The 20,600-nt window shown below is 51.4% G+C and overlaps 7 protein-coding genes across 7 annotated transcripts; 3 read left to right on the top strand and 4 right to left on the bottom strand.

Annotated features, from left to right (window-relative positions):
• Nucleotides 1-795: 795 nt before the first annotated feature.
• LRP88_06504 (uncharacterized protein) lies at nucleotides 796-1,277 on the bottom strand (the record flags this gene model as incomplete). The annotated part of the gene is made up of 2 exons (XM_083243042.1): nucleotides 796-1,082; nucleotides 1,130-1,277. 2 exons carry the CDS (start codon nucleotides 1,275-1,277, stop codon nucleotides 796-798), a joined length of 435 nt encoding a protein of 144 aa, XP_083101978.1.
• A 558-nt stretch (nucleotides 1,278-1,835) lies between these two features.
• Nucleotides 1,836-2,480, bottom strand: LRP88_06503 (uncharacterized protein; the record flags this gene model as incomplete). The annotated part of the gene is made up of 1 exon (XM_083243041.1): nucleotides 1,836-2,480. One exon carries the CDS (start codon nucleotides 2,478-2,480, stop codon nucleotides 1,836-1,838), a length of 645 nt encoding a protein of 214 aa, XP_083101977.1.
• Nucleotides 2,481-3,852: 1,372 nt separating this feature from the next.
• LRP88_06502 (uncharacterized protein) lies at nucleotides 3,853-4,999 on the bottom strand (the record flags this gene model as incomplete). The annotated part of the gene is made up of 3 exons (XM_083243040.1): nucleotides 3,853-3,870; nucleotides 3,921-4,320; nucleotides 4,815-4,999. 3 exons carry the CDS (start codon nucleotides 4,997-4,999, stop codon nucleotides 3,853-3,855), a joined length of 603 nt encoding a protein of 200 aa, XP_083101976.1.
• A 1,822-nt stretch (nucleotides 5,000-6,821) lies between these two features.
• LRP88_06501 (uncharacterized protein) lies at nucleotides 6,822-7,238 on the top strand (the record flags this gene model as incomplete). Its single annotated transcript, XM_083243039.1, has 1 exon — nucleotides 6,822-7,238. The coding sequence occupies one exon, from the start codon at nucleotides 6,822-6,824 to the stop codon at nucleotides 7,236-7,238; it is 417 nt and encodes a 138-aa protein (XP_083101975.1).
• A 1,222-nt stretch (nucleotides 7,239-8,460) lies between these two features.
• Nucleotides 8,461-9,891, top strand: LRP88_06500 (uncharacterized protein; the record flags this gene model as incomplete). The annotated part of the gene is made up of 1 exon (XM_083243038.1): nucleotides 8,461-9,891. The coding sequence occupies one exon, from the start codon at nucleotides 8,461-8,463 to the stop codon at nucleotides 9,889-9,891; it is 1,431 nt and encodes a 476-aa protein (XP_083101974.1).
• Nucleotides 9,892-14,262: 4,371 nt separating this feature from the next.
• On the top strand, nucleotides 14,263-16,038 carry LRP88_06499 (major facilitator superfamily domain-containing protein; the record flags this gene model as incomplete). Its single annotated transcript, XM_083243037.1, has 1 exon — nucleotides 14,263-16,038. One exon carries the CDS (start codon nucleotides 14,263-14,265, stop codon nucleotides 16,036-16,038), a length of 1,776 nt encoding a protein of 591 aa, XP_083101973.1.
• A 2,857-nt stretch (nucleotides 16,039-18,895) lies between these two features.
• On the bottom strand, nucleotides 18,896-19,918 carry LRP88_06498 (uncharacterized protein; the record flags this gene model as incomplete). The annotated part of the gene is made up of 1 exon (XM_083243036.1): nucleotides 18,896-19,918. One exon carries the CDS (start codon nucleotides 19,916-19,918, stop codon nucleotides 18,896-18,898), a length of 1,023 nt encoding a protein of 340 aa, XP_083101972.1.
• Nucleotides 19,919-20,600: the final 682 nt, after the last annotated feature.

Raw genomic sequence — 20,600 nt, 5'->3', positions numbered from 1 at the left:
ATGGCATCAATGAGTATAATGAGAAATATTGTCAGTTTGTGTGTGCATTGTGTGTCATGGGATGTGGACATGAGGTTATTCGCATGGTCACGCTGGGTTATGGTCCACGTGCTCCAAATGTCTCATTTAACACTTGGTCGTCGGCGTTTGTGATTAAAGGTGAAATGAGGTCTACTCGGTTAATGTCGCTCAGCCCAGTTGAACGCTAGCTAAGGTAGCTCTCTGACGGCCTTGTGAAGCCATTCTTGGCATGACCCCGAGCGTTGGTTAGCCCAACGGCTAGCGTGGTAGAGGGCAATCATCACTTCGTGTGAGCCTACGCCGGCGTTTGACTTGGCTCTAGGTATTTGTGAACCCCCTGGAAATTTTGTGAGCTGAAGAAGCATCATGTACGAGGCGTGAGATTCGAGAAAGACAAGAGGAGGTGGCTGCGCCTTGGGCAACATATGCTTGTGTTTAATTTGGCCCCTCATTCTAACTCTTGTGCAAGTGAGGCTATCGCCAACTGTCCTACTCTACGGTGATACTACGTCCACGACATTACAGTCCGATTTAGGCCTTGGCATTGATCTTTGACAGTCGGGTGTAGGAAACGTGTCGTGCCTGATTGCTGCCTTGATTAATGCGGTTTCATGATTCCCATAGGCAAACGCGGCAGGTCTTGATTTGCGGAGAAAACGGATAGTGGCACTACAAACAGGCAGATGACGGTATTGTCACACGGGAATTCATGTCTCACATTTCAGGTCATTTAATTGCTACTCTGCCAGGAACAACGCACCAACTCAGAGTACCTCAATACTGCCATCCCTTAGAGCTTCCACCAGGACATCCAGGGGTACCGTAAACACCACCAACGATCCAGAGAATCATGTCGATAAAGGCCCAGGTGCCCAGTCCACCGAAAGTAAAGAACTTGAAGATGGCAAGGGGCCAGTGGTGAGCGTAGAACTGGTCAACACCCAAAAGACCGAGGAACAAGGAGAGGAGCATGGCGGTGCGCTCCTGGCGATAGCACTTTTCCGTCATGGGACGTTCATCGAAACCTCCCCAGCTTCGCTTGACGAGAGAAGCCTCATGTTCTAGAAAGTGTTAGCATAAGACCGTTTATCGGGAGTGGGAGACATACCGGTGTGCATGTAGAGAAGGGCGATGCCGACGATGGTGGTAAAGGTGTAGGTGAAGAGGAGCTGCTTCCACTTTCCAAGCGCAAAAGAGACTCCCTTTGCAACACCTCGGCCGACCTTGTCAGCGAAACTAGCGTGAGTATGATCCATGATGATGATGATGGAGAGAGAAGTGGAGGAGGTGAGATTGTTGACATGTCTGACTGAGGATCCACGCACTCTTTATGTCGAAAGCTAAACGGGGTGAATCAGTGTTTGCCCGAGCGTTGAATTTCCATGTGATGTTTCATCAAAGCAACTATCCGAGGGATATCTTGGCAGTGTCATTCAGGCATCAAAGAATGATGCTGATAAAGGACTAGCTGAGGGTTGTTTGCTCACACATGATCTGTGCTCCAAGTGACTCTTTCAACATCTAACAAACATCTATTTACGGCTAGGTCCCTTGCATGTCACCTACACTGGAAGTGCGACGTGTTGCCTGCAACCCAAAGACGGTTGCCAAGAGTTTCTTTGCCAAGTTGGTAACTTTAGGAACAAGGTTCATGCCCGGTAGGGCTGGAATTTCACGACAAGGAAGCTTAAATTGGGTTCGAGGACAATGATCGCTCGCAATGTTCAATTAAAAATGCTATTAGGCAAGCAGGCAAGGTATCACCCAATTAACCTTCAATGTAACAGACATCCACCAAGCTGTTCGAGCGATATTTACAGAGCAGCAACGACGATACCGGCAACAGCGGCGGCAGCGTAGATCATGCCACCCTCGCGGGCAGCACCGTTGGTGGCCTGGGCGGGGGAGGAAGTGGTGGGAGTAGCAGCAGCATCGCTGGCAGACTCGGCGGAGGCAGAGCCGCTGGGCTTGGAGGCACCAGACTCGGTGGCAGTAGTCTCGGCCTCGGTCTCCTCAGCAGTCTTGGTGGCCTCGGTGGCCTTGGTCTTGTCGCCACCAGCGGCGGCGGCATCGGAGCAGATGGGGACGGCGTTGGCGTACTTGGAGAGGGCAGGGCACTCCTCGAGGGCAGACTTGATCTCGGCCTCGTTCTTGGAGTACCAGCCGAGAATCTCGGAGCTGTAGCTGGCGTACTCCTTGGAGAGAGAGGCGGGAGTGCTGAAGTGGCAGGGGTCGGTCTGGGGGTGCTCGGTGAGGTCCTTGACGATCTCGGGGGCGGGAGTGGGGAGGGTCTTGTAGACCCCCATGATGGCCTCCTGGCACTCCTTATCGAGGCCGGCGACAGAGTCGGTGGCACGGGGGGCGAGGAGGTCGCGCTTCATCTGGGGGTGAGCCATGAAGTTGCCCTGGGCAGAGACGGCCGAAGCCAGGAGGGAGACGAGGACGATCTTGGACTGCATCTTGGATGGAAGAAGAATTGTAGAGCGAGAGACTTTGAGCGAGAGGATGGTTGAGGATAAAGATTTGGATCAAAGAAGGGAGACAGCTTCTCTTATGTACCAGTCCACATCCCCAGGCCAAGACACTTGTATCCCTTCCCCAGACCATCCTCAGCCCAGCGGGACGCTACACCCTGGTTCTATTCTGGACAATTTCCACAGAACCACACGACGCTAGCGCTTATCCCGAGTCGGATCAACCCAAGGCTGAATGCCGTTTGGTTCATTTACGCTGTCTGCCTCAGGGGCAGCCACAGGACTGCATGCAGCCTCACACTTTATACCGCTTTCGGTGTTGACGAGCGTTGTCATCAGCCCTATGGGAGAATAGGAGAGGCTCAAAGTGCGGCAGTTCAGGAACCGTTTGCACATTGACACACCAAAACACAAAAAGTGCAATGTTTTCGTGTCTCGTACATGTCTCTACCACCTCCCAAGAATGCGTCTCTCGACGTCCAATGTTTCTGCTTTTCGCCCTTGGCAAAGACGGCGCCCTGCCGATCACAGCCTGAAACTACGGGGATGGGTAGTAAGCCAGCCAATAGAAGCCACGTCAAAGACATGTTTCCGTTGTCATGGAGGTTGCCGACTGCCGACCGTCTTCAAATGAGCCTTGAGCTAGTGGAGATGTGGAGGCAAGCCACACAGGAGCTGAAATCGCCAGAGTGATGCTGGGCTCTGATGATTTGTCCATGGATATTAAGGTGGTGATGGGTAGACATTGGCGTGAAGCTTAGACCTGATGACATTGGACATTCAGGTCAAAGTTCAAGCCATCCTGTCTAGAAACGGGCATCCTGAAGCTGTAGACCCAGCTAATAACAAGCATTTTTGGTGGCGCCGTTGCCCCTGAGGGTCCAGACTGCTAAGATTGGCATACCCCTGTCTCATGCATCAGTCGGCGTGATTACTCCCGGGGAGAGTCAATGCCCAAATATCGGAAGCGAGAATTCAATGTCTGAGTGTAAGCACAAGGAATCCTCTTTGGGATCAACATTCAAGATAATGCGCATGGATATTCTCGGGAATAATATTAGGTTATTACTTCCAAGAAGTAGCAGTAGATATAGAAAATGTCTTGTCAGATCCGCTCGTTCCAGAACCCTGGCTGACATACTACACTGATCCTTCACAGCGATGCCGCTTGTTCCGCTGTCATTCGGCCTCCTAAGTCCCCGGCTCAGGCGTGTCGTTGCAGATCCCAAACACAGGCTGACATCCCCTACCACAATGCTCCTCTGTTGAACCGCACCATCCTGCCCGTGAGCAGCAAGTCTCGCCGAGGGGCTCGTGGCGACACGTCGCTTCACCGTATCGTGAGCCGCACCGACCGTTAGTCGTCGGTGGGAAGCTGGAGGAGCTTTCTGAGCTGGGGTCATTGCTTGTCGGTTGATTGCCTACCTTGCGGTACCAGTTGTCTTTGGGGTCTTGGAGACACTCGCCTACTGTGACGGCTCTGAAGCCGTTGCTTTGGATGGATTGGAGCATGTGCTCGGTGAGGTTGTAGACTGTCTGGTAGACGGGGTCGTGATCGATGTGTAGCCACCTATTGGTTTCGGGGTCTTTGCCCTCGACAGTATTATCCCAGATGGCCTTGGACGCAGCAATCATGTTGGGACTATCATGGAGATATCCCTCAGTGTCGAGGTTAAAGTAGGTAATGTGATAGCCAAGCTCATCAAGCCAAGCATTGGTATCTTCATTGCTGGCCGAGTACGGCGGTCGCATGTATGTTGGAAAGTATCCCAAGATGTCGGCGAGAGCAATCTCATTGTAGATCATCTGGTTCCAGAACTTGGACCTGCTCAACGTCGTGAGGCGTTGATGAGACCATGTATGACTGGCGACCTGGTGGCCGTCTTTGATCATTCGTCTAATGAGAGCAGGCCATGCTGTGTCTGGGTCGTTGATAGCTCCTTTGCCGAGGTTTCTTCCAGTGATGTAGAAGGTCGCTTTAGCGTTGTATTCCTAGACATGTTAGAGGCGGATGATCTGTGGGAGGGTCACTCACCTGGAGGAGATCGAGGAGATCTTCTGTGTACGTGAACGGCCCATCATCGTACGTCAGCGCAATATCGCCATTTCGACTACACCGATTGATGGCTTCACCGTATGGAATGTTTCCAATCTTGGGTCGAGCGATATTGATAGTGTCGGGGCCATTGGGACGCACATTTGCATCACATGCTGGACCGTACTCAATCTGACACGCTGGGGCCGAGCAGTAGAGGTATCCAGTTCCACACCAGCTGCCACATTCAGCATTTCCTTGGTGTTGAGAGTTTGCAGACTTACCCGGAATTTGAGCAACACTCATCCTCAGCGCAGACGGTGTCAAAGCCAGTTCCGCATCGACCATCTGATTGACGCTTAACATGCTTCCCAGTCCCTTCAGATCTCGCGAGTAGCAACCGCTTTTCTGGACTCCCAGCACTTCTGCAGACGAGGGTGGCCAATGCCAATGCCCCAAAGACCTTCATAATGGACAAGTAAACGAATGACTGAAACGAATGGAGACCTCGAATGAGATGCGATAACATCAATCCCCATGTCCCCCAGGCCCTAACCTATATACCCCCATGTCGCCTTGGGTGTAGTCGAAGCACGACTACGCGGCTCCCAACGAAGCTGCTAGACTCTCGTCTTACAATAATCATGATAAAATTGAGGCGTAAGCCAATATCGGTCGTCATGTAACACTGCAGGTCGTGGCGTCGGGTGGCCGATAACGGGCCGCTGACGGGTGAAGTTCCGGGAGCCGGCTCCGAGCTCGATGACACTCGTCAATTGGAGTCGCAAAGATGAGGTTGAGCTCTTACAAATCGATCCTTTTGAAGAGTGCTTAAATATATGTGTAAATGTGTATGCTTTGCCGAAAATGGAGTCTGAATGCTATCTAGGTAGTCCTCTTGATGTCGAACAATGCGATGAGCCTGTCGATAACCACGTGAAGGACCTCGTATTTCGGAGGAATCTTTCATTAGAACCCCAAATTCAGACGAGAACGTTTATGCCGTGCTCGCGTTTATCTATGCTCATTTATCGCACGACATCTTGCTGCTTAGAGGTTGGCTGATGGCCCTGCAGCATCTGCATCACTGTCCCACCTCGCTGAAGACTCCCCGTTTCGGAGCCCAAGAGCGAGCTTAGTGGAATATAACTGAAGTGGATATCTTTTGACATATCACTGGTAGTTTGTTTGTCTCTACCACAGACCTGTAGGCCTCAATTCGCAATCTCGCTCAGATGCTGTGCTGGCTTGGCTTCAAGGCTACCGACTCGCAACCAGTACTGAACCTAGGATATCTGGCGCATCTCCTCTGCATAAGACACTTTGCCAATCAACTCGCAGCAATTCCGTCACCAGATCTGCACGAGTATGGATCGTGGGGGGCTCATCCGAACAACCCATACATTTGGTTGGAGGTAGAGATAAAGACCACAAGCTGTGAAGCCACCCATGCCTGAAACGACGCATGCAGGTGAGTTTGAATGCTGTTGCGCTAAAACATCCATGAATTTCCTCCAGCCCCAAGACGAGAAGTGAAGCGGAGTTCGTATTGCCGCCGCCGTATTGGGCTCGGCGCGGTACCTTGCAGGAGGTTGCGTCAAGCAAGTACATGTGAGCGCAATACGACAAGACTTGCATGCGTATGAAAAAAGAACTTTTGCAACTCCTCCGAAAAGGGTCCTTTCGGGATAACCAGGTTTGGAGACTGCGCCAAGGCTGTCAAGCAGCGGCTTTCCGAGCATGTGAATAACTTGCCAGCACTCACACATGTAAGACTGATGCGTAATGGACGTTTCAGCCGGGCTTAGCCGTTCCCATGGGGGAAAACGTCACATTATGGACTTAAAGGCTTTAGTATTCCTCTAGATTTGACGAAAGCTGTGTTATAAAGGGCTTTAGATAACCCGACCTTTATGTACCGCCCCGTAGCCTAAATGTTCCCATGCCCCTTGCATAGACGAGGCTGGTTGAGGCGACAGAGTTGAGCAACGAATTGAGACTAACCTATAACACATGCTACAAAATATTGGTCTTATTCTCCTTTCGAAGGAGATACAGAACTGTGCCCACCAAGACAGCGATCCTCAGCACGTGTTTATAAAGGAGCCTAGGAGAGTCCAAGTCCTCTAAGAGAAAAGAAAACTGCTGGTCTGAGTCGTCTTGGTGACAATTGAGCCAGCAGAGTAATAAATGTGGAGCGGTTTCTCAGCCCTCAGTATAAATACAAGGGTGATGAATCCATCCCCGCACTCTTACGGCTTACGCGTCAAACAACACCCTTATCCTTCAAGATGACAACTCCCAACACCCTGAGACTGGAATTGGCGAATCCAGAGGACATCCCAGCCATGATAGACCTCTGGTTCGAGGCATTTAAAGACCCTGACATGCAGCGGTTGTGGCCTGGTACTCCAGGGGTGCGCAAGTGGTGGCATGATGCCAACTACCACGATATTACGAACAAGCCATTGGCACGTTATGTCAAGGTGATCGACCCTGATACATTGGATGCTCAAGGTCGGCCTCGAATAGCAGCCTATGCCAGATGGGACACGGCCATGCCTGAAGAGCGAGGTCGTCGATATCCGCCATGGCACGAGGATATGCCAGGTGAAGAGTGCCAGGCCTTTTTCAAGAGAGAAGAAGACGAGAGAAAGAGGGTTATGGGCGACTATAAGCATTACTGTATGGAAGACTCAACCTTGTGAGCAGTTCTTGAGCTGATACAGACGCAGATCTCGACACACTTGCTACACACCCTGACTACCAACGACGAGGGGCCGGATCCATGCTTATGAAATGGGGATGTGACCTTGCAGATAAGAATGGAGTTGGGGCTTATGTGGATGCGAGTAAAGCTGGCGCGCCGTTGTATGAGAGGTTTGGTTTTGTCGACGAGAGTGAGCCTGATGCTGGTGGGGTTGCCTCAATGGCCCGAAGGCAGCGTGATTGATATTTTGTAAGCCATGACGCGTTGGACTTGGACTTCTATATTGAAGGAGGAATTAGTCGTATATGAGCTAGTGCCGTGAACGTAGACAAATCGGAGCTCGACGTCTAGTGGGAGATAGTGAAGGAGAGCATTGGATCGAGATCAAGAATAGACACCCAACATGAGGCTGGGGCATTTCAATCAACCATAGGCAGCCTCATGCTGGTAGCTATCGGTTCACCACCTTGATGTTGAAGCCAATTATCGAAACTCAGAGGGTGGCAGAGCTTCGCAGACGTGACAAGTAGAAAACTGCTTGTATAGATGATTCTGTCATGTCTAATTCAGTCTCAGTTTGATATTGGACCAGGCTCATTGTATTTGTCATGCTGAGGATGCACAGGGGCTTTGAATAGACGTGTTAGTCGTAGACGTCGTCTGTTGCTATCTAGGAGGAGAACGTGAGTTTGAAGCCGTTCATGTCGTTCAATCAATAGCCATCGTTGTTGCCACACCAAACGGCGAAGGAGACATCCTGGTTGTGTCTTTGGGAACATTGTTGCCATAATCTGAACGGCCCGGTCTTCTTCTACATAAACCAGACCAGAAGAACCAAGCTTTGTGCCATCTTTTCCAACTGTCCAATAATAGTCATGGCCAATGTGATAGCCGCTGACCGAAGTAGCTGATGGGAAAAGTGGCCTGTCGTCCAAGGCAGCAACAAGGCTCTCATGGAAGATGTCAAGACGCCTTGCATATGCGACTCTCCCAAACCAGCCTGAATTGCACATTTGAGCGCCACCAACCAAGGGTTGCCCAACAGTGTGCTTCGGGCACTGACACACGCATCCGTACTGACGGTAGTAAAATGCTCAATCCCCGGGCAGACATTCCTCGCATACGCTACTCTTCAAACCAACCATCATATCACTTGCCTAGACCCTCGTTACTCTCAAGTCACCCTTCACTCAGCTACCGCAGCCCAAATGACACCTACCATGACCGAAACAGATCAAGAGATCTGCATGTTCTTCGTGGACGACTCCAACATCTGGATCGAGGCCCAAAAGTTCGCCGCCTCGGGAAATAGCCACATGCCTAAACTGACTGACAGCGACCGCGACCCGCGTCTCAGGATCAACATCGGTAAGCTGGTCAAGACACTTCTGGGCGGTCGCTTTCAAGGCACCTCGTATCTCTATGGCTCTCGCCCGCCGCCCAACGACGCCGTGTGGAACACGTTTGAGAAGTACAACTTCCGAACTAAGATCTACGATCGCGCCCGCGGCAAGGAGAAACAGGTAGACACCGCCATGACGGCGGATATGAGCCGCACATCTACCAGGCTCAGCACCATGGCCGACTTTCGCTCCGACATTAGAGAGGAGAATAAGAGGACTGTCTTTATCGTCATCACCGGAGACCAAGACATGGTCCCGCCAATCAGACAAGCCTTGGACGACGGGTTCCGGGTTGAGCTCTGGGCCTGGAAATCGGGCATCTCTTCTGAGTACCGTAAACTAGCCAACGACATGGCTCTGTTGTCGATAAACTACCTGGAGCACGTATTCAAAGAGATCTCCTTCACGAGCTACCGTTCTACCAGGCGGTCTGGAAAGGTCGATCCAAGCTGCACGCTAGTGCTCTACGAGTTTACCGACCCAGAGTCAACCAACCTCAACGCGGAAGCTATTGTCTGCAATGAGCTCGATGGGTGGGGCCGCTTGTCCTTCATAACCCCATCCAACGTGACAAACGAGTTCTACGTCGAGTTCCCCGGAGTCAAGAACATCAATGACATGGATGGCCTGATCGCCGAGGCAGAGACCCAGTTTGAGGGACTGTGGAAGGTCATGTCGTGGCCTCGATACGCGAACCGCTTCAACGAAGGACCGCCGGCCATGGTCGAAACTAGCAACATGTTTGCGCTTCTGGAGGGTGACGGGGATCAAAAATCCGTGGGAATCATGGCCAAGGAAGAGTCCCAACGCACCCAACACAGCGCCAAGGCGTCCAGTGCTACAGCCAACGTCAGGGACCCATCCAACCCCTGGAAGCTGCCCGCTGGGGGTGAACAGAGTGAAAACGCAGAGGCAAGCAGCCTCAATGATCCCAGCAACAGCAAAACCGACAAGTGGGAGACGGTAACTCGCACTAATTTGAAAAGCGGCCATCATGCAAAACAGCCATGCCCCTACGGCATTCGCTGTGGTAAACGTGGCGATTGCGGTCATCTACACACCAGAGAGGAGCGCGACCTGTTCCAAGCCCTGCCAGAGCAGAACTTTAAGAAATGGAGGACGAGCAAGTGCCGTCACGGAGACAGATGTTACCTCGGGAAAAGATGTGCGTTCTATCATACGCCGGCCGAGGCATGGTGCACCCTATGCCATGTCGAGGGCCACGGCAGGGAAGACTGTAAATATTAGAAGACTGTGTGATATCGGGTCTTGAACATGTCAAAGTCGCAAGTGGAAGCAAGTCTCAGACGAAGCCGTGATGGAGTGAGGATGAGAGGGTGCCGCAGATGGGTGTGGACTAGGTCTAAGTGGGAGAGAGCTCGTTGACCCAAATGTCTGTATATGCCTGTGTCACAAGTGAGACTGGAGGGGGAGTCAATCGAATACATTGTTGAGCATTGGGATCAATTCCACGTCTCGACGACCGCCATAACTTCAGCGTCTTGAGGCTGGAGCCTACCCAGACGGCTGAGAGATGGGCTACCGAACTCTCGGGCGCTGTAGCTTGGTTAGAATCTCTGGGTCTGGTCCATGGGGATCTATGACCCGAAAACCTGCTGCTGGACGTGGGAGGCCATCTCAAGCTTGTCGATTTCGACTGCGTCGACAAGATAGGGAACGACTCATCAGGGAATCCTCCGCCGTGGGCTCGTGTGCTTGGGTCAGAGGCTGGAGCGCAGCGTGCAACCTTTGGTATCAATGGACCACGGACAGAACAGTTCGCTATCGGTTCTATACTATACACCATGAGCCGTGGACATGAGCCGTACGCAGAACTAGAACCTGGACCGCAATTGTCCATCTGCTTCGGGACATGAAGTTTCCAGACTTGGGCCATGAGCGATTAGATGCGATTATCGATCGATGCTGGAAAGGTCTATATGATTCAGTCGAGAGCCTCGTTAAACAGACGGCAGGCTTGGATGGTGCCGTTAGTCTGCCTCGTGCTGAAGCATTGGACCGAAGCTATGTTTCTGAGATGCGAGATCGATGTCAACGGTTGGTGGACGAGGGCTTCCTAGAGACGGATGAGTAAATGCAATCTGACAGAAATGGATACCTGAATCTCTTTGGAATTGCGAAAGACAGCAAATAGACCTACTTGGTGTCTGGCTCTGATCAACCACCTTTGAGCGTAGAATGATAGGCGGGGATACATGCCGATTTCAAAGACAAACCCGACAGGCATCCCGCCACTTCCCGGCTGGCATTTACCTAATCACTTCCTTGTTGATATATGGACGTGGGATGAGAACATGGAGCTGAATTCCGCAGTGAAGGAATAATTCCGCGGGATGATACTAGACATATAGGCTTGACCTGTTGATCATGGGATTGGTTGCTATGAAAGGGAGTAGATGAATTACAAGGCTAGATATAGCGGTGAATAGTTGTAGATGCTATTGGTTCATGTTCTGGTTACTGACGCGCTTGGTATTTGAAGGTGGTGAGTAACATCTGACATGTAGCTGAGGTAGGGTAACTAAAGGTTGAACCACCCAGAGTGATGAACATACACCAGGAATAATTTTGGCTTATATTTTCACATCTAGGCAAATCTCTATCTCCTATTCAACCAAATGCACCTTCTGCCGTGATTTCATGCCGAGAGTATTCAGGGGTCTTGGACTTATGCGTCCCACCAGAACAAAGCCTGGAGGGTCTTGAATCCACCTTGGACGTGAAATAAACTGTCTTGCATGAACAGCCTCTATCATATCATGGAGAAGTGGATGAGTTCCTGCAGGAAGCCACCGAGCCTAGCTGTTTGTGGCGTTGACCGAACTGCACGACATTCAAAGTAGCGCCCCCCACGCACTTTTCCCCGATGGACACAAGGCAGTTCAACATTAGGGACTAAGGAGAGAATAATGATTGAATATTCTGACCTCAGATGAAAAGGAGAGCGGCAGAAGTTAGGCCCTGAGCTGAAACTTGACACGGGAGTCAGCAGGGAATTAAATTCCGCAGTTAGAGGAATAATTCCGCGAGGATAGGAGGATTTGTAGGCTTTGTTGAGCAATTTAGTTCTTGAGATAGAGGATATCGGCTAAGAATAGTGCTGCTGTGTAATAGGTGATGAATCCTTGAGCTCAATGGCTCATACCGTGATGAGTAGCAGACGCTTTCCTTATGGTCCGTATGTCCACGCTATTGAATACCCTCACCCAGTTTTGGCAAGTCATCGTCAGAGAATGACAGTAGGCTGAGGCAAGGTGACCAAAGATGACACGAAAACATCAGTAATCAACACTCAGGATTGGTCACCAACGAGTAAATCCAAGCGTCTTTGATCCAATTCTAGTGACATTCGCAAATCGGGCCTTGGCACCTCCCGGTCTTCTGGATGGTTGTGGGCTTGGAATGACAATGGACGAATCCGTTTGGCCAGGTCGTCTAGCAAACATTAATCTCTTGCTATACCCGTTCGTGCCGTTCGTGCCACCCACTCTCCCCGGCTGGCATTTACCTAATCGGCTCTTGGCCTCTGACCCCACTGACAGTCGTTCGGTCTTATTTCAATGGTCGCGTGTCTAGAAGACGGATCTGGACTTTTACTCTTTCTCTAAATGGCCTGTATGTTCTGATAATCCTCGTGTGATCGATCTACGCCGTGGTTGACATGGTCAACATTCGGGAACACCCGCAATCCTACACGTGGAGTCTTTGTCCCACGCGCCGGATATTAAGAATTACATGTCAGGCATGGAACGAGAACCGTTGTAACATCGTGGGTTTTGCTCCGAAGAGCGTGGATATTCTTAACCCTGTATAGTATCACATCCGCGATCCACTCACGGAGCATTGTGACAGGCAAGTATGAGCGAGATCCGAAATCATCTTGGACCCGGTCAGCCAAGCTATCGGGTCGCTTGGAGTGTCTGTGTGTAGGCCCCTGAACGTGGGATACCAGTGAAAAGGAAGATGAAGGGAAACAAAGTAACGCCATCTCACATGTTGTGGAGCTTGTCCAAGCCGGCGGTACCAGGCCTGTAACGTCAAGGGATGCACGGAGGATTGACAGAGATTTTACGCCTGGACGCTTGATTGACGGGGCTCTTGCTTGGCAGGCTGACAGCCGAGGTATTTGCCAAGAAGAAAGCTTCCAAAAGAACCTGCTGCTAAACTCAAATGGCCTGTTATCAATCTCATCTACAGCCGCCAGACGCCTCTGGAACACAGACCGCGTCATCCGCGCGGTCCGCATTTGGAACAACTATTTTTCAAGTCAAGTTGAAGGATCACCAAGCTATCGCCCTTTGGGATTCTGTTGCTTCAAGAGTGGATCTAAGAGTGACGTTGCATCCACAGCAGGCGAGGATGGGCACCTTGTAACTCATTTTTCTCGGCCTAGGAGAGCCATTATCGGGCAATAAATGTCTTGGGCGATGAGAATTGCTCGCGTGAGTGTAAAAATTTGCCGCGCTAGACGGGGTCGAAGGATTGGCGCCACGTTGGATGCCTCTGAGGCTCTACAGTACTGTACAATAACGGCAGAGCTGAACAGGAGACTTTTGTAAACTTCGCCTGCTCCGATCATTGCAGTTTTCAGATCTCGGTGGACGGAGAGAACCGACCACTCCGACGCGTCCAAAGCTGCTTAAACCCGGTGTCTGACTGTAAATCATTGCCGTTTATGTTATTGCCCAGCATCAAGGGTCACATCCTCGAACTCCACTGGTTGCTCACTGCAGTCAAGATCCAGCGCTGCTTGCGTCGGCGAGTCCGCCTATTTGGTTCATCCTCCGTGAGACTAAGAAGATGTTCTTGTGCAGAAGCCACGCGGGGGATCCATGAACAGGGGGGTCGCTAGGCAGCTATATTCTGTACCCCTGCAACGATCGGCATCAGGCTATGGGAGTGTGGCGGTTTGCCTTACGTACGGGGCTTGGCTAGTTGAATGTCTTCAACGGCGGCCAAAGTACAGTGGACAGAATGGACTGAGATGGACCGAGGAATGGAGACTTGAAAGACACAACACGAGAAATAGAGGGTCTTGTTGGTGATGAGCTCCTCGTACAGTTGAAAAGACCCTCTTCACTTCATGTCTTACTGATGCAGGCCGGCAGATGATCAAGCTTACCCAACAAGGAAGCTCACCCGTCGATCATTCTCACATCTCCACGTTGTTGGAACCACTGTTGGCCCATGGCAAATGGCAAAGGATTCGATCGATTCAAAGTCTACCCACGCCAAGCCAGCAAATCAACGGCCATGGTTCATATACCCCCATGTCCGAGCTCGGCCAAATACATTCGGCTGTTCCGATCTTTTCACCACTCTCCGTGAGCGGACCTGCTTCTGTCTGTCTTGGCTTCTGGGACTAACCCTGGAACGCAACATCGTCCACAGCGAGATGATGGTCGCATGATGGTCAAGATCCATCTGATTAGCTTGCCCCTAGTAACACAGACAAACCTTGTAGTTTTATCTAATCAATCAGTGGGTCATCTAAAGCTATACATATGAAGCTCCCATCGCTCACTGTCGATCACTCAGTCCAACCCTCATCAGCTCTCTTTTCAATCACACTCTGATCAATTGGATCAATTGAGTACAATGTCGTCTCCTGTGCTCAACAAAGAGACCCTCGAGACCAACGACCATGGTCGCGAGGTCACCAACGAGCACCAGTCGGCCGCCGACGCCGTCCGCGACCTGACCTCCCCGGGAGTCGTCCGCATCAAGGCCATTTCCCAGGTCATCACCTTTACCGACCGTATCTTCATCTTCTTTGGCGTCTTCCTTATAGCCTACGCCTACGGTCTCGACGGTACCGTCCGCTACACCTACCAGCCCCTTGCCACGGATGCCTTCCACGCCCACTCGCTTTTGTCGTCCGTCAACACGCTGCGATCCGTTATTGCTGCTGCTGCTCAGCCTACGGCTGGAAAGATTGCTGATGTCTTTGGTCGTGTTGAGCTCATCTGCATGTCCGTCTTCTTCTACACCCTTGGAACGATTGTCGAGGCCGTCGCCCAGAACTTGGCCACCTTTTCTGCCGGCGCTGTCATTTACCAGATTGGCTACACCATGATTCTTCTCCTCGTCGAGGTCATCATCGCCGATATCACCTCTACCCGAGCCCGTCTCTTCTTCAGTTACATTCCCGCCTTGCCCTTCATCATCAACACCTGGGTCAGCGGCGACGTCACTGAAGCTGTCCTGGGCGCCACGACCTGGCGATGGGGTATCGGCATGTGGTGCATCATCTACCCCGTCTGCGCCGCTCCTCTCATCATCAGCCTCATGGTCGTCTCCCACCGCGCCAAGAAGCAGGGTCTCCTCGTCAACTACCGCTCTTCCTTCCAGCAGCTCGGCTTCCAGAACTTTGCCGTCAAGCTCTTCTGGCTTCTCGATGTCATCGGCATCATCCTGGTCATCGCCATCTTTGCTCTCATCCTTGTTCCTCTGACCACTGCCGGAGGCTTCAAGGCCCAGTGGGGACAGGCCCATGTCATTGCTCCCCTCGTCATCGGTTTTGTCTGCATCCCTGTCTTTATCTTCTGGGAGCTCCGAGCTCCTCATCCTCTTGTTCCCTTCCAGAAGATGAAGGATCGCGCCATCTGGGCTCCTCTCGGTATGGCTTGCATGCTCAACTTTGCCTGGACCATGCAGGGTGACTACCTGTTTACCGTCCTCCGAGTTGCTTTCAACTTTAGCGTCTCTGCTGCTACCCGAATCACCTCGCTCTACTCCTTTGCCAGTGTTATCACCGGCACCATCCTGGGTCTTGTTGTCTACAAGGTCCGCCGTCTCAAGGTCTTCATCGTCGCCGGTACCTGTCTCTTCCTCGTCGCTTTTGGTCTGCTCATCCGCTACCGAGGCGACCCCAGCAGCTCCAACAAGTCTGGTGTCATTGGCGCCCAGATCGTCCTGGGTATCGCTGGTGGTATGTTCCCTTATCCTGCTCAGGCCTCTCTCCAGGCCTACCTCCAGCACGAGCAGCTCGCCATCATGACTGGTCTCTACCTCGCCCTCTACAACATCGGCTCTTCTCTCGGCAACAGTGTGTCTGGTGCTATTTGGACTCAAGTCCTCCCATCGCATCTCGAGAAGAACCTTGCTGGCATCAACGATACTCTCGCCGCCTACGCCTACGCTCAGCCTCTCACTGCCATGCTCGAGTACCCAGTCGGTACTCCTGAGCGTGAGGCAATGATCCGGTCGTACGAGGATGTTCAGCGTCTGCTCACCATCACCGGTATCTGCCTTGCTGTCCCTCTCATCGCTTTCTCTCTGTGTCTGCGTAACCCCAAGCTCACCGACCAGCAGAACCTGGTTGAGAATGAGAAGCCTGGTGCGGCTGTTGAGGGAGGCGAGAACAAGGCCTAAGTGCAGAATAGTATGATAATCTGTTAATATACCTAATTCGTTATTAATTGTTTAAAGATGAATGAACTTGGATGTGACCCGATAAGCCAAACCCATGCGAGCCCTACATGGCCGAAAGAGTGCCTCTAGCACACGCCAACCATACCCCCATCGTAATTCATTCCGGGGAACAGCAAAACGCTCTTTCCGATCCAGATGGACTGTATGCTGGCGAGTCTGGTGGCATGTCGTTCTGATTGAGTGTACTGAAGCGTGGCAGGCACTGGACTGGCTTGTGCGGAGGGCGTTCGAAAGAAGGTATCTGAACAAAGATCTCCTGGGGCGATGAACAGGCTCCCTCTGGGACTGGCTAGCCAAGTGGAAGCACATATTATTTACCCTGGCATCCGCTTTAATTTGTTATTGATGAGCATACCACGATTAAAAGGCCAAATACGCATGCCGTTGTGAGCGGACGATACACGAAGATCGGGGATCCCTGGAGTCGCGTACGGGAAGTCGACGTCCTGTAGCGTTGCTGGGAGGATGGACACAATTCGCATCGACATTTGCAACAATTCATCACTTCAGAAACTCATCTCAATCTCCTTCTCGACGCCCGCCTTTCACATGGTGATGGGGTTCAGCCCTGGCGACGAACAATGCTCAATCAAGACCAGTCAAGAGAGAACGAGGCAAAAGACACGCAATCAGGCGACCGCGAGCTATAACAACTCTACCAGATGACGGCCCGTTGGCAAAACGCTCCTAGATGCCGATCCCCGACAATCTTCAATGACAAAAACGACCCCAGACAGCGTAATTCTTGAACAGCGTCTCGAAGATTGTATCATGAGTCGGCGTTTGAACAGACAGCGAGAGCTCTTTCTTCATGTTCACAAGGCGCGACTGCGTCCATAATCTCCTGGCTTCCGTCAGCGATGGGCTTCTAGTGAGGCGTACTCGACATACTCTTGGTTTTTGTTCTTGACCGTACATTAGCAATGTTGGTATTCTTATTCTTTCACTTCGAATCAGGATGGTCATGCTCCAGGATGGCAGCATGAAGCTATTCCCTGGTAGAAGTCGGAGAGTGATCGCCGGCAATAGATCGACTGTAAAAGACTCGTTAGCAAGTAATCAGAGAGAAGAGAAAAGGCGGTCCGTTACTTGCGTGCTTGACTAAAGGTTGCCAGACTGGAGGTCTTCCACCCGCTCACCGAGGAGCCAGGCCACGATGGGCATCAAGATAGTTGAAAGATCATGAGCGATGACAATGAATCGCACGCCATGGATGGCCTCTCGGGGGTCAATTTCAAACTCGAAGGGGATTGTGAGCCCTCTGGCTGCTGCCGCCTCGACCCTCTCTGGTCGTGCGCCAACGTACACCTGACGTCGAGGATAGTCTGGAGCACATAGTTCCCATCGCATGTGAAGAGTCATATGCCACACATACTCAGTCTGGTCCTAATCACTCCACGAGAGAGTTTGCGTTGCTTCGATCCTGCGACATAGTGCAATAAGCTATGGTGGTCGTGTTGGGGATGGAAAGCAATAGAGTAACTGTAATGGGGGTGGTAGTCACAAGGTTGGTCCAAGATGTGAGGTTCATGGTGGGATTTTTGAGTGAGAAAAGGATCTTTTTATGTTGGAAGGTGAAGTTCCTGGCAGCTGGCGGCAGCTGTCAACAATACACTCTATCTCAATAGAGAACGCGTTTGCACCCCTTGACTTCAGAACATTCTCGGATACGGCTCTATTGATGCGTTTGCGCATTCAACGCTGACGTCACTTTGATGAGTGGCAACCGCGATTAACAGTAGAGTTTAGTTGCTGTTTCTTCTTCTTTTTGGGCATTGGTTTGATGTGCTCTTCGTCGCAGGTAGGGGTCGAGTATGGGACCAAGTGCTCGTCTCTGGCGCTTCATTCCTATTCCTTTCATGATAGTTGAAAGTATTTACATTTATCTCAAAGGTACTTGGTTTACTTGTAAACAGAGACACCTTAGAGCCGTGGACTTGTGGCAGCTTAATGTTGATCTTGAAGGCTTCGTTGTGAGGGGCCCACCATCACCACCACCACCGCCACGATCAAGCCTTCCCCCCAAGTCGACCGATGGCCACACCGCTGGCCATACCGCTGGCTCTATCCGTTCATATGAGTAGTCGCCATGGTAGTTTCGACGGTGGATGCTCGTATCAACAGATGGCTCCATGCGCTTTGTGGCTTGCTGGATGGTGATGGAATTTGGGGTGGAATCAATGTAGGTGTTGGGTGAAGTTGAAGTGAGGGCTAGAATGACTTGGGCTTGGCCTTATGATTGTAGAACGCCGGGGGTTGTTGGCGCCGCCGTCTTCGTGACCTTTCTCGAGGTTGTACTGGAGTCTTGCAGTCAGAGAGTCCATGTACTTCAGGTGCCCCGATGTTCTACTCATGAAGGCGTGTGGACTTGACTAGAGCAGATGAGAAGGCAAAGGATTCAAGTTTCCATTTAGGCTGGGCGATTGGTGGTCGCGAGAGGTCCTTTGATCGGGGAGGTACCTTTATCCATCCAACTCAGTGCCTGCCAGAATTCTCCATGATGTCAGTGATAACCCAAAAGCTACTGCTAATTGGGAAAGTAAGGACTTGTCTCCTCTATCACGTTGCCCTTGGCTAAGTGAAAAGGCCGATTGCTCAACGGTAGACATTTATTTGAGCTTAGGCACCTGGTCAGACACTTGCACAGATCAATATCAATGGCGCACAAAGCACCGTGACAAGACCATGGAGTAGATTGGCGCATCAATTTGGTAAAGCTTCATTTTAAGGGCTCTCTATTTACAAGACCAGAACCCCTTTCTCGACCTCACTGATGCCACATTCCCATTCACTCCCCTCACAGCATATCCACCACCTTCCACGCCTGCTTGAAGGCAGCCTTGAACTCTTCCGGCCCAACGGGGTGATCCTCCGCGGTGAGTTGCGTGATGACCGCAAATTCGATGCCGTAGCCCACTTTGACTCCTCCCACGGTCGCACCGAGTGCCTCGATGACGGTGTCGAGGTCGGAAGCGGTGACTTGGTAGGGCACACCATCGAGAAGAACGTGACCGATCTCAGAGGGAGTCGTCTTCTGCCAGATCATGGACAGAAGCTCCGCTTCGACAGTGGGCCATCCACCACGCTCCCACATCTCTTGCTGGAAGTCCTCGTGACGGACTCCAAGTGGTTCAGAGTGAAGGGATGGGTCGATGTAGCACTGAAGAGAGTCGAGCATCTCGATGTCCGTCTCCTTCATGCCACGGCGATCGTCGGTGCGACAGATGACTGCCCACTTGAGGAGGAACAACATGAAGGACAAGTCCTTGCTCATCGGGTGAGCCATGATCCTGACGAGCTTGTCGCAAAAGCCTTCGCTCAAAAGGTGGTTTCTGTTCCACTCGGCGTTGTCCCGGAGCAAATCATCACTCGGCTCGTCGTTGAAGTCGATGTCGTCGGCGTAAAAGTTGAAGAGGTAAAGAGGATCCTTTCGGTGCAGGCGAAATGAGAGCTTCCAAAGAAGAAGTAGCTTGGGTCGATCGTTGGCAGTCTCATCCAACTCTTTCTTGAGCATGGATTTATTCCATCGGCCTTCGGGCAGATCTGAATTACTCTCAGCCCAACGAAGGTGGTCGTCGGCGTCTTCAAATTCTTCTCGCCGGCAGTCAGGAGGAACGGGGTCGGAGAAGCCGTGGGCTTGGACAAAGGCCTTGTGCCACTTCTTGTTGATCTTTTCAATGGCAATCTTCTGGAGAGCACGGTGGCGGAATGCGCGAGAACCCTTGGTGCGGCTGTGGCGATATCTGGGATGTTTGACCGATGGCCAGATGTCGCGGGTTCGGCGATGGGTGAACAACTCGGGCGATGCTGATTTCTTCATCTTGGAATGACGATGAAAGATTATGGGAAGATGAAGATGGGAGAACGATGATGAGAGGGTGGAAATAGCGTGATAGAGAGGATAGGGGTGGTGTCTGTGATAAAGCGTTGGGGTTTGAGTGTGATGGTTGATTGCGCCGGCGATGTAGAACAGAACAAGACAAAATGTGCCCGAAAAGTAAACGAAGCGTGAACACAAGATGCAAATTCTGAATTGGGAAGATTGTTAAATAACCCAAAAGGGTTTGCAGTGCATTTTTGGTCAAGCAGTTCTGGTCTTATCGGAGATTGATAACCAGCAAGGTGCAAACAAACAACATCACCGTCACCACAACACTCGCGTTTTTCGCTGCAATCGTTGACATCAAACCCGTAAAGCTTGCTCACAATCCTATTAAAACCGGTGATTTCCATGATAGAAGTGATTTCAAGTGCATCGGCCAGACTTGCTTTCACGTAAATCACCAGGGGCATGAGAGGGGCCTGGAGATCATTATATATACCATCACCATCGCGAGAATAACCACCTCCCTACCCAAACGCGCTGCCTACCTCATTTACCCCGTTTGAGTATTGATACGTAATTATATAAATAGCCGACAACTCACGACGTCATTGAGCTTGAAATCATGCCCGGTACAGTGGTTGGGGCCATGCCCTTGGTCGACACTGGCAAGACGGTC

This window comes from Fusarium phalaenopsidis, assembly GCF_050370095.1.
Source record: "Fusarium phalaenopsidis strain FUZ10S chromosome Unknown contig_32296, whole genome shotgun sequence".
Lineage (NCBI taxonomy): Eukaryota > Fungi > Ascomycota > Sordariomycetes > Hypocreales > Nectriaceae > Fusarium > Fusarium phalaenopsidis.
This window is presented reverse-complemented; position numbering and strand designations above follow the sequence as displayed.